At 42.2% G+C, this 11,570-nt stretch overlaps 1 protein-coding gene across 3 annotated transcripts; it reads left to right on the forward strand.

Annotated features, from left to right (window-relative positions):
- Window positions 1–4,870: 4,870 nt before the first annotated feature.
- LOC125302477 lies at window positions 4,871–9,243 on the forward strand. Of its 3 annotated transcripts, none has more exons than XM_048255681.1 (6): window positions 4,871–4,914; window positions 5,361–6,124; window positions 6,643–6,792; window positions 8,119–8,189; window positions 8,402–8,736; window positions 9,024–9,243. In XM_048255681.1, exons 2-5 carry the CDS (start codon window positions 5,365–5,367, stop codon window positions 8,717–8,719), a joined length of 1,299 nt encoding a protein of 432 aa, XP_048111638.1. In that variant the 5' UTR covers window positions 4,871–4,914; window positions 5,361–5,364; the 3' UTR covers window positions 8,720–8,736; window positions 9,024–9,243. The 3 variants fall into 3 exon arrangements, with proteins under 3 accessions (XP_048111638.1, XP_048111639.1, XP_048111640.1); XM_048255682.1 differs by having other exon boundaries at window positions 4,878–4,914; window positions 5,300–6,124; XM_048255683.1 differs by lacking the exon at window positions 4,871–4,914 and adding an exon at window positions 5,215–5,234.
- Window positions 9,244–11,570: the final 2,327 nt, after the last annotated feature.

An 11,570-nucleotide genomic window follows, 5' to 3' on the forward strand; every position in this document is an offset into this window, starting at 1 on the left:
CACTTCAGATGATATCAGAATATACTGTATATAATTCAAAATCCTTAACCATGCGATCAATGTTAAGTTAAATTTAAACTATTTTTTATTTTTCATGGAAAAAGTAGACCTATATTGATTTTTATATAAGCCAATAGGGCCCAAAAAGCCTACTAGGCTAGTTTAACTGTATGGAGCAGGAGCATTAAGCAAATGGTTGACAAGCTAAGCTGTGGTGGCAAGAAAAGGAGAAGGAAGCAGACATGATGGATCAAAAACATTCATGCAATCATGGCTTCAAACAGGAAGTACTAGAAAGAGAAGTGCGGTGAATATGTCGAGCAGAAACTGAAGCTGGTGAAAATGAGCCCAGCACACTTGACTAGTGAAGCTTCCATGGCACCTCCCAGCAACAAATGACACAAAACAGTATGTACAATGTACAATATGTTAAATTGGCAATAAAATACAATATGTGAATTGTATTTTAATACCAGTCGTAATGGTGGTATTTGGAGAGCCAATTGTGAAAAGTTTGAGAACTGTACCAAAGTCCTTTTAGGCAAGTCCCTCCACTCGGCGGCCATTTGACAACGCTTTTTGGGCACTCGTAGGGCATCCATTTCGGCAGAAATGCGCGTGCGCAAGGCTTCAAGACACCAATCTTGCTCCAGCGGCGAGATCACAACACATGATTGGCACGATGTCTTCACAACACACCATATGATTGGCTCAATGTATTCACATGTCGACGTTTTGCCGAGGAAGGGGTGGGATATGTGTAGACAACGGCCATATTGGCGTGACAAACTAGCCCCATGCATTTCTATGGAGTTTTTTCTGAGTGCTGTGTCTCCACATTAGAAAGTCTCTGACTGTACTAGTGCATACAAGACTCCGTGGAGCTGCTCTCTTGCCTAAACTGCCCCCTAGTGAGCGGTCTGTGTAAATACATGTGTATCTCAACCAGTTCTGCCGGAAGCCACCTTACCCCTTTTTACCCTTTCTACAGGCAATGTGCATGGTACCATGAAGGAAAGTTGCTACAACAAGCGGAGCGTTCGCGACTACCACCAGGCAACTGTGCATGAACCTTGTATCCAGTGTCATGTTGTTAACTCTTAAAGGAGTACTGTCACACCGGTGTGACGGGAATGTTGAGAAATTAACGTTCTAAAGAATATCTGGGTTCATTGAATTCAACATAGAATTTTAGAACCTTCAATTGTTGCGGAACTTAGAACGTTCAAAAACCTACACCTTTAAGGGTTAATTGGCCTCTGTGGGAAGTCCCTCTGTGGGAAGTCCCCTTCCCACAGCACCAGGAAACTCTCCTGTGTATATCTGAAGAAGACACTCCTGGAGGTGGAGTAGTATTGGTTCGTTAATCCAAAAGATCACTTAATTTCCCCTCAATTCTTTGCCCTGAAATTTGACTCTTGGTAGTTTAGAAGTTTAGTAGTTCATGAAAATGAAAGCATAAATGCTGTTTTTCCACCACCAGAACAACATACTGCTGTGTGTATGTGTATGTGTGTGTGTGTGTGTGTGTGTGTGTGTATGAGGGCAGTGTTACATTCAAGGCATGTTTTGTTCTGTTTATATACTGTATGTATTATTTTTATATTTGTAAGACGAACCATGAAATACAGAAAGAAAGAGGCTGTCACCTATCACCTGATTTTACCTGTCTCTTCACAACTCTTTCATATTAAAGGTTTTACACGATTTCAAACACATAACATTTTTTGTCACATTCAGCAATCATCTCCTCACGACCACTAGCTGCCCATTCCATGAATACACTGTAAAAAAAACAGTCTCTGTAGGCAGCCCAGGCTCTGAAAACTGGAAACAAACCAAGTGGGGGCAGCCTTTTTCCACAAAACCCTATTTGCACAAAACTCGGGAATACTGAAGGTTTGGGTCAGCTCTCTCTGACGTGTTTTGCTGGTCCTTGGTTAAAATATAATTTTAATGTTTTTTTTGCACAAAGGCGTCTGCTAATAAATTGAAATATAAACTTAAAGAGACACCAGGCAAGCCTGATGCTTTTTCTCTAAGAAACTCCCCCTCGCTTGGTCTGAAGCTCTTTTCCTTTTGTTTGCGTCTTCCGTCAAGGGTTTTCGCTGCTTCTTCGCCGGCTCTGCCATTATACACACGTTTGCAACAATCTCTAGCGTTTTGTTAGCCTGCCTCTGTGCTGTAAACTGATCCTGCTTCGGTCGGCGGGTAGGATACACTGAACTTGCAAGTGGGATATTCTTCCTACAGGCAGTAGGGGCGGAAGAGAGAGAGGCCTTCATTCGCCCCGTAATGAGTCATTTAACCATATACCGACTTACGAAGATGATTAATTAACACGAAAACGTTGCCTGGTGTCCCTTTAAACACAAACAACGTGACTTTCTGTGCAATCCTGCACCTTTAAAGTATCTTCCTCTGGCACAATCCAGAGACAGTTGTCTAAGTTTAAATTGTTCTCAACACTGCTACTGTATGTAATGCTGTTACTCACGTTCACTTATTTACACTTAACCTGGGATGCTAGGAACTGCACAATTATGTCAAAGGTGCCACAAAAGGTCTTTATGTCTTATCTTCCCATGCTGTTCTATATTGTACTTTCCTGACCTCTAGTGGTTGAATTTTGATTATTGAACTCCATCAGCCTCGTATTCAATATTTAAAATGTTTAAACATTCTCATATTTAACTATAGAAGAATAAGTACTAGTACTTATTTTAGATTTCTTTGCATGACTGGTGTACTTCGTTCACCACTGTATTGTAAAACCATAAGAGTCAAGATGCCATAAACAAACTACTAAGTCCTGTAGGACTTAGTGAGCCTTCTAACAAGACACGTTTTGCTTTCACTTGTCTTATCACACATATTTGAGACAGTTGAACAATGGATGCTTCTCAGACAGCCTTCTTTTCAGTCGTTTACTGTAATGTGTCATTGTTAAGGGAACCTCATATTCTCTATAGGCAGGTTTCCGACTTTCAGAAATGTGGTGACCTGGCGGGGATTCCCACAGAGCTCTTGGTTTATCTTATCAGGGAAAGGCACAGGGAGAGTTATCTGTTATCTACTGTGTGTCATAACAATCTTCCCATCACATAGGGACACAAAACTGGTGTAAATTGAAATTAAATGGTGTTCTAACCGGAAAATTTGCCACAACTACAGTGTCAGGCTCTTATCAGGTAATTTATTCCAAATCTACCTGATCAAGCTGTAACATTTGGCGTGATCACTTGCTTCCTTCCTTGAAAAGGAGGGGTGTATGCATTGATACTTCTTGACTCCTGCATGCACAATAGACTCCTGCGTGATCCCTGTTAAAACACTTCATGACCATGGCTAGACACCTTCCCAAAGATGCTTTTGCTTGCTTTTCTTTTAAAAAATGTGGAACATAAGCTTATGGATAAGAAATGTAGAACAAATGTAAACTATTTTAAACGAAAATCATTAGCTAAATGATTGGCTAAAAATAGCCACAATGAGGAAAATAAGAGACATATACGGCCCAAAAACAAATATAAGTAATAGATAACTGTTATATACATGTGTTATTTCACTATAATAGTGATTATTAACAAAAACTAATGTAACAAACTAATGTGTGGATCAAAGCTGCAGGGTCCTCCCATTCAGGGGGGCCAGTAGCGGGGGTGGGGGGGGGGGGGTCCAAAACAAAAAAAAACAAAAACAAATACTTTATAATTATAAGAGGGCCCAGAATTATTGTTTATCTAGCAGCACCCCTGGTCCCATTAGTGTGTGTTGGCCTGAGGCTGATCAGGCAGCTGGGTACAAGTCCTCAGAGTGAGCGTAAACACATTGCTTATTGTAAAATGAGTCAGTGAAGCGTGTTACCTGTCGCGTGTCATGCGTCAGTACATTGCAAAGCGAAGATGTTACTAATGACGCCTTAGGAGTTAGGTGGGTTAAAAATAGCTCACAAAAACAGGATGACTCACTCAGTCCAGACCTAAATCCCATTGAATGTCTCTGGAAAGAGCTACAACATGTAACCTGCAGAAGGCACCATTCAAACTTGAGATGTCTGAAGCAGTTTGCTCAGGAAGAGTGGGCAGATGCAGAAGTCTCATTTAGAGCTACAGTACACAGAGCATGTCTTGAAAGTAACTGCCTCTACATGTTGTGCAACACACTATTAGGGGGAAATTGTCATTTTTGTCAATGCCATTTTCATTGGTTTTATTATTTATTTATAGACTGAAGTCTAATTTGTAACAAATACAGACTGAACAATGATGAATACAGACAATTGTATCAGTTTCAAATAAGTAAGAACTATATTTTTACCTTGGTATTGTTCGGTATTGATTTTCAGTAAAGATGAGACACTGATGATCATGAATTGTGTAGCTATTTAGAGATACCCTGTCACTGATTATGTATAATAATGCAATTAACAACTCTTGCTAAGGGTTTTCAGGTTACCTCCAAAACAAGTAGCTGCCACACTATAAGTATTGGCCAGTAAACTCTGTATGTGTATGATAAGTCTCTGTGACATACTGGCACAATTCCTGTCCTGTGCACATTGTTTATGCGTAGGTGTAGCTCTGCGATGAATATGCATCTACCTCCTTCTTGTAGAGCCTCGTCAACTGAAACCGTAAACAACCAGTGACGTATTAGTTCACCTGAGACGTAGGCCTACATTTTCATTCACATGCGCGCGACTGCGCGTGTTTCCTACGCAGAGTGACAAGATAAAGGAACTATGGTTGGTTATCCGATCCTTCGAGGGCGCGGCATCAGCGCTGGATATGTCTAAACTTGGTGCAAAGCTTAATGTAGATATACCTGCTGAGCAGCTACGTTTCATGCTCAGTCTTTCTGAAGTTGTGATCACGTCAAGCATGTAAGAGAGGGACAAACCACGGAGAAAAGGTGGGCCCAATATTATGTGATTATTTGATATTATGTGATAATGTTTGATACAGTATATGGATATTTTATATACATTACTTACATCTACCAATAGAAAGGAATTGTGAAAAAGAGTTGTGAGCTTAGTAAGATACCATTAAGATGTTTATATTTCATGAGAAGCGTGCGTTACGCCCAGCCTATGTTGTTCTTCATTGCCTGACTGTCTCCCCATGGACTTTTTGGTGCAGTGACTGAAACCCTTCAAACAACCTTGTTTGTAGGTGTTAAATTGTCCACCAGCGCTAAAAGAAAATATGGATTATGGATAGGATTGCTCAGTATGTTGGCTTTTACTTATTGAATGCGTGCTTCATAATTTACTCATCTTTTGCTTGTCATGCAGGGGCGTGATTGATTGATGAATGATTGATCGTGTGGTTGCTGTTCCCCTCCCTTGTGTTTAGTTAAATGTCTGCACCAGATGAAAGCTGCACACCGGGCCCCTTGCTGCTGTATGTGGGCCAGCAGGACACCTCCCGTCTGCTGGAAGTGTATGTTAAACGCAGCCTGAGCCTCAATGATGGACCATCCAATGGCAGGAGAGCTGGCGGGAAGCATCGCAAGTGGGTCACACTGGCGGAGAGGAACAAGAGGAACCGCAGGCACTCTAGTGACACGTCTATACCCCTCATGGTGGACGCAGAGGAGCTTCCCAATGCCGCATTCAGGCCTGTCTGTGAATCGCAGACGGATGAGAAAGCCAGTGATCAGAAGAACACGCTTAAGAAGAGGTGGATGAGCTTCAGGGACAAGGGCAGGAGACCCAGCAAACTCTCCAAAAGTTCCAAACCAGCTTCTCCTGAGGGCAAGACAGCAGAGCCTGAAATCACAGCAGTCTTAGACCTGGAGTCCTCCACAGAGAAAGAGGAAGAGGAAATGAAGAGAAGAAGAGAGAAGAAAAGAAAATCTAAAACTAAGAAGCCAAAGTCCTCCTTCTGGAAAAGCATTCGCAGCTTCTTCTCACGTGGCGATAGCGACACCGATGAACGGGACCCCAGTCCTGTGAAATCTGTGCACCCCCCCCAGGAGCCTGTGGAGACCAGGGGAGATGAAGTCACGCTGCACCGCAAGAGGTCCACCAAAAAACGCCGCTCACGCAGGAAACTGTCTCTGAGGCTGTCGATGGATGGACGCTTCATCAGCAGACCCCCATCACTGGTGGTGGATGGTAGGTTTGCTCAGATGTGCTTTCGAGTAACATCAAGCTAATCCTCTTCATTCCAGAGATTTTATGCATCTTTCTTCAATAGATGTCTGATCCCTCAAATGTAATTTGTTTACTTTACTGTACAAATACTATTGGGGGACTGTGGGTGTGTCCTGAAGCAACTGTTGATAAATACAGTACCTAATTGTACAACCACAAAACAGAAAAAGTTGGGACGTTGTGTAAAATGCAAATAAAAACAGAATGTCATAATATACAAGTCTCGTAAACCCATATTTAGCAGCAAAAAGACATAGCAGCAAAAAGGACATAGACAACATATCAAATGTTGAAAATGATCTATCTATCTATCTATCTATCTATCTATCTATCTATCTGTCTACCTAATCTCCAACTGGATTTGATACAATAGCTGGGTGGCATTTTTGACCAGTACCTTCTAAACTAGAGTGATGTCCATGCGCCTGTGTCCTCATTGCAGCATGACTGACTGAGACATGTATGTGTTTTAATCACAGGGTTCCAGAGAGTAGAGCCCACAGACTCGTACTATGAGAATGTGTCTGATGAGCTGAAGAAGATTGTGACTGAGGTGATGGATAGTCCCACAGAGGAGCATGTGGCACTTGCTCCAAGCGTACTACCCGCTGAAACGGACACTCAGAGCTGTAAGTATTTTTTGCCTATGCATGTTACATTATTGTAATTTTACAATAAGTCTGTATTGCTTTATTAGCTAGCTCATTATTATGGGCTAGAGCTCCTCAGACTGTCATTTCTCAACCACTTTGGCCACATTCAGGAGCAAAAGCTTGTGACTACACCATAGACATTTGTGAGACTCAAATCTTTATTGGCAAAGAGCAGAGATAAAAACTATGTTTCATCTGAGACATGAAAAAAGTAACTTCTCAACACACTATACTACACACTTCCTCATTAAGTGAACGTTTTGATACACCTTGCCAAATATTACTCCAGTACAAGTGAAAGTTGCTAAGTCAGATTTGAAGTAGAGGCGCATCAAGCTTTGTGTGTGTGTGTGTGTGGAATTGTCATTTGTTTATTCAAAGTATGAAGACTGTCCAAAGTAGCCTCGGTTATTCAAACTGTTAGTTTATTGCACATCATGTTTTACATAGTTTTTAATAGACACTGCATAACTGTGTTTGTTGGTGTGCTGTTGCAAAATCCGCTGACTCATTTTAGGGACCGAATTTAGGGAGGTCAGACATAATTATCACCCACACCTCTCGCTTCACTTGTTAGGGGCAGTTGTTGCAGGCAGCTCACTGCGCCGGGATTATTTGTGTGTTCACTGTGTGCTGAGTGTGTTTCATTAATTCACGGATTGAGATAAATGCAGAGACCAAATTTCCCTGACGGGATCAAGAGAGTATATATACTTATACTTTTTGGGTGAGGCTATTTGCACCCCTGGTACGATTAGCAGTGTGTGCAATTTGTACCCTGGTGCAATTAGAAGTGAATGCTATTCGTACCCAGGTGCACATAGAAATGTGTTCTATTAATGCTCTGTCTGGTACAAATATCAGGGTATGCTATTTGCACCCCTGTGCATTTACCCTGGCATATTGGTCACACATTGTAATAAAAAAAAAAAAAACGAGCAACACGTTTTGTTGTTTTGTCACAGGGTGTGAATAGATCAGCTGTGTGGCCTATGCTATTCGTACCAGCAGTGCAATCACTTGCATCACTGTATAATTAGAAATGGATGCTATTCGGACCCTGGTGTACTGTATATAGTAATGTGTGCTATTTACACCCTGGTGCGTGAACTAGCTAATTGTTGCAATCAAAACTTTCGTTTGAGAACTGATTTCTTCTTCAAATTGTACACCTTCTCTGCAGAGATGTTGGTACACATTTCACTACAACTGATACATTTGAATTGAATTGAATCTGTGTGTCTTATAACAGCTATGCTGTGTCAGAGTTATTGAGAGCAGTGTTTCCTTCTCTCTTCACAGTGTCAACAGAGGAGGTGACAGACAAGCTCATAGCCCTTATCAAACAGCAAGGGGATGTCCTGAATGCAAAGGTTTGTATTTATGGCCGTCTTCACCCGATTTCCACGAAGAACTGTTCATGCTGTAGTTAAGCTCACTGGTGTTGTCTTTCACATTTATTTACGCCCATTGCACTAGTTCTTGTCTTCAGAGACCACAGTTATGGGGACCTGTCTGGGCTTGTTCAGCAGCACACTCTGTAGACAAACTCTTACCCTGTCCTCCGTCTTGCTTTTCCTCCCAGGTGAAGGAGAGCCCCAGCCTGACCAGCTTCTTCCAGGGCCTGACCTACGGCTCCTTCCAGCAGCTGGCTGACCATTACGTGCAGTCCGAGACGCCCGTGCAGCCTGTCGAGTACCAGGTGGTGGCGCCGGAGTTGGTCAAGCTGGCCTTCACGCTGGACTACACGGCCCGGGTGGCCAGCCTGTCGCACCACAGTCCCAGCCACATCATGGGCATGGGCAACCGCTATCTGCAGGACCGCTTCACATACATGACAGAGGCCCAGCCCACGAGCCCGATCACTGAGCCCGGCCCGGGAAAGGTTCACTTTTTCACCTGAGACAAACACCTGCCAAGGTGAGTGGGTGGATAATATTATTGATGCATGATTAATGCAATCTGTGTTTGGCTTGTGACTGGGAGATGGGTGAATAACACAGCATAACACAATGACTCAGTAGAAAGAGTTACGCACAAAAAAGCCTGAAATTGGAAGTGAACATGAGTTCCCCATAATTCAACAATATGCATTCATACTGTAAGTGCTAGGCCTAGTTATTCATGTAGCATTATGTGAAGAAATAATGCTACTTGTTAAGAATACTAAATTAACTTCTTAAGTTTATCTTCTTCTCTTCTCTCAGGAATGTGAATGTGAGAAACGTAGGGGATTCCCTTCTTGGAGCCAGTTGGGTAAACTGATGACAGAAAATGGAGACAGACTGTGAATTATTACAGCACCTTTACTCATCTGCTTGTAATGGAAAGCAGTCGGAGGTGAAAATAGTGTTTAAAATATACACATCGCAGTGTGTGTAGCTCCGTACTTATTCCAAATGTGAATAATTTTCTGTATTATGTATGCTGGCATACATATTGTACAATACAATAAATATGTTTTTTTCTGCTTTATTAAACCTCATGTTCAAGCTCAACTTTTACCCACAAACATAGTCATGAGCTAAGGTAGAACTAAGGTACTCAGAGGAAGAAAGCTGCAATTGGCATGTGAAATATGAACCCTTACTGAGATGGGATCACACCTATTGTTGAACAATAATCTATTTAAGCCTTATATTGTGGGAAAATCACATTCCAACTTGGCAAACACACAACCTGATATATGGTATAGCCTACCATCAGAAGAAAAAACAAATCATTGGCCATTTTCACTTTAAAAGTTCCATACACCGAACTAAAAGAGGCTAATGCCTGACATATGTCACATTCTTATGAGTTTCAACACCACTGCATTTAGTATAGTATTCTAAGGTTATTATTCTTCTATTACATTTACTGGAAAAAGGAACGGTCAGGGCAATGAGGTGAAGGGAGTCAGTAAGAGGGGAGGTGATGACAAGTGGAGACCATCTCATGCAAAATGACACTACCGGGTACGGGAATTGCTGGAATGAGCAGGTGGATACCATCTCTTGCGAAATGGTCCACATCGGATTGGAAAAGTAGGCTACTGGAATTACACAAGATCTTTTACACAAGATCCATTGTCCTTCGGATGCTTGGTTCCAGAGTGCTATTTGGCTAAGAGGATTCAGAGATGATTTTTTCCCCGACACCAGCTAGGTGGCTACGAGGCTCATTAATCACTTTTAATTGCAAACAGAAAATGTCTAGATGTCATGTCATGACATGCTTCCATTTAGAAAGCAATGAAGGCTTTTTAAACCAACTTAATATCATGCATAACATTGTTAATATTGTGCTATAAATGTCGCACAAACAATGCTAGAGTTTGTTTAAATCAGCCATAGTCTATATTTGAATGGAGCTGGAATTGGAATTGACCCAAGGGTGTTTTTCTGCTGTGGAGACAGCCTTCAGTCAATTTTCACTGAAATTACACTTTAACATACCAATTGTATTATGTAACTCCTAGACATGGAACCGATCTGGCAGGTTGTCATTGACGCCTGCTCCTCTGGCAAGTTCTTGTGCAATGTCTGGCTGTCCTGTAAGACTGAACAAGATGAGATGATGACCTAATAACATCAAAACAATTTAATTTGGGGTAATTATGACAGACATGTACCTTGTAATGGCAATTGTGAAATTGTATTTCTCCATTTTGAATATCAAAAAGCAACTTTTAGAGATGCAGTTTGCGATTCAATTCCAATGTTTGTGCATTGAAGCACTGTGTTGACTCGTTGGCATTGTTTACGGCTTGATCTAAGCCACTATGTTTGTTTTCCATTTACAGAGACAGGACTGTGTACAAACACCAGAGTATTTTGTGTACAAACAATGAATCGACAGCTAGATGGCCATGGGGAGTAATTCACTGACTGATTAAAAGTGTTTGGGATTAGAATTGCAGCTTTACCTTCAACACAAGCTGCATTCACAATGGTTTCCCCATTATGGTTGCTTTCTTTTGATAAAGGAGAAACAATGTATACAATTCATATTCCAGTTAAGACAGAGGGATGTTTATTATCTCTTAGTTCTAGACATACCAGCACTCAGTTCTTATTCAGTGATATTAAATGCATGTAATTGAATGCTATTCGGAGACTGTTTACTGGCAAAGGTCATTATAGGAGGACTATGAAGAGGAGCTATCCCAGAGTCCTCCACATCACTGTCCTCATCTCTCACATCCTCCTCTCTGACGCCCAGGAAGGAGATATGGGGGGAGCAGAGCCCCTCGTCCTCCACCTCCTCTGGACTGAGCTGGACCTCCAGGGAGGCTGGCAGCTGAGGCAGAACAGGGTAGAACTCTGGCTGTTCATCCACCTCCAGCTGCAGGTTGATGAGGAGGGAGAAGGCCCGGGGGGGCTCTGGGGGGCAGGGGGTGTCCAAGGAAGGGCCCAGGGGGTCCAGGTTGGAGGCACTGGAGGTGGTGGAGAGGTCGAACCGCAGCACGGAGTGCCGCTTTCTCTGGATGGTGCCCCTCGCAGGGCCGGGTTCTGTCTGTGGCCGATCCAAAACTGAGGAATCGTGAAGTTTTTAACATGAACAGTAATGTAGTTACAGAGGTGAGGTCTTTAACATGAACAGGTGATGTTACTGACATAGATATTAGAAAGCTAGATACCGCATTGGGCTCTCGAACGTACATAAACAGAATCGCCATCTTGGTGGGGGCAGTCAATAACTGGAGGTCAATGGAGAAGCATGTGACTCTGGCTGGAAATCAAACAGGTATAAATATAAGTAAGAAATATATA

This window comes from Alosa alosa, chromosome 10 (genome assembly GCF_017589495.1).
Source record: "Alosa alosa isolate M-15738 ecotype Scorff River chromosome 10, AALO_Geno_1.1, whole genome shotgun sequence".
NCBI lineage: Eukaryota > Metazoa > Chordata > Actinopteri > Clupeiformes > Clupeidae > Alosa > Alosa alosa.

Bases quoted from the DNA above. Each gene is read 5' to 3' on its own strand.
- LOC125302477 (XM_048255681.1), top strand. From the start codon at position 5,365: ATGTCTGCACCAGATGAAAGCTGCACACCGGGCCCCTTGCTGCTGTAT. The intron at 6,793-8,118 runs GTAAGTATTTTT...CTCTCTTCACAG, and splicing joins TGAAACGGACACTCAGAGCT to TGTCAACAGAGGAGGTGACA. The intron at 8,190-8,401 runs GTTTGTATTTAT...TTTTCCTCCCAG, and splicing joins GGGATGTCCTGAATGCAAAG to GTGAAGGAGAGCCCCAGCCT.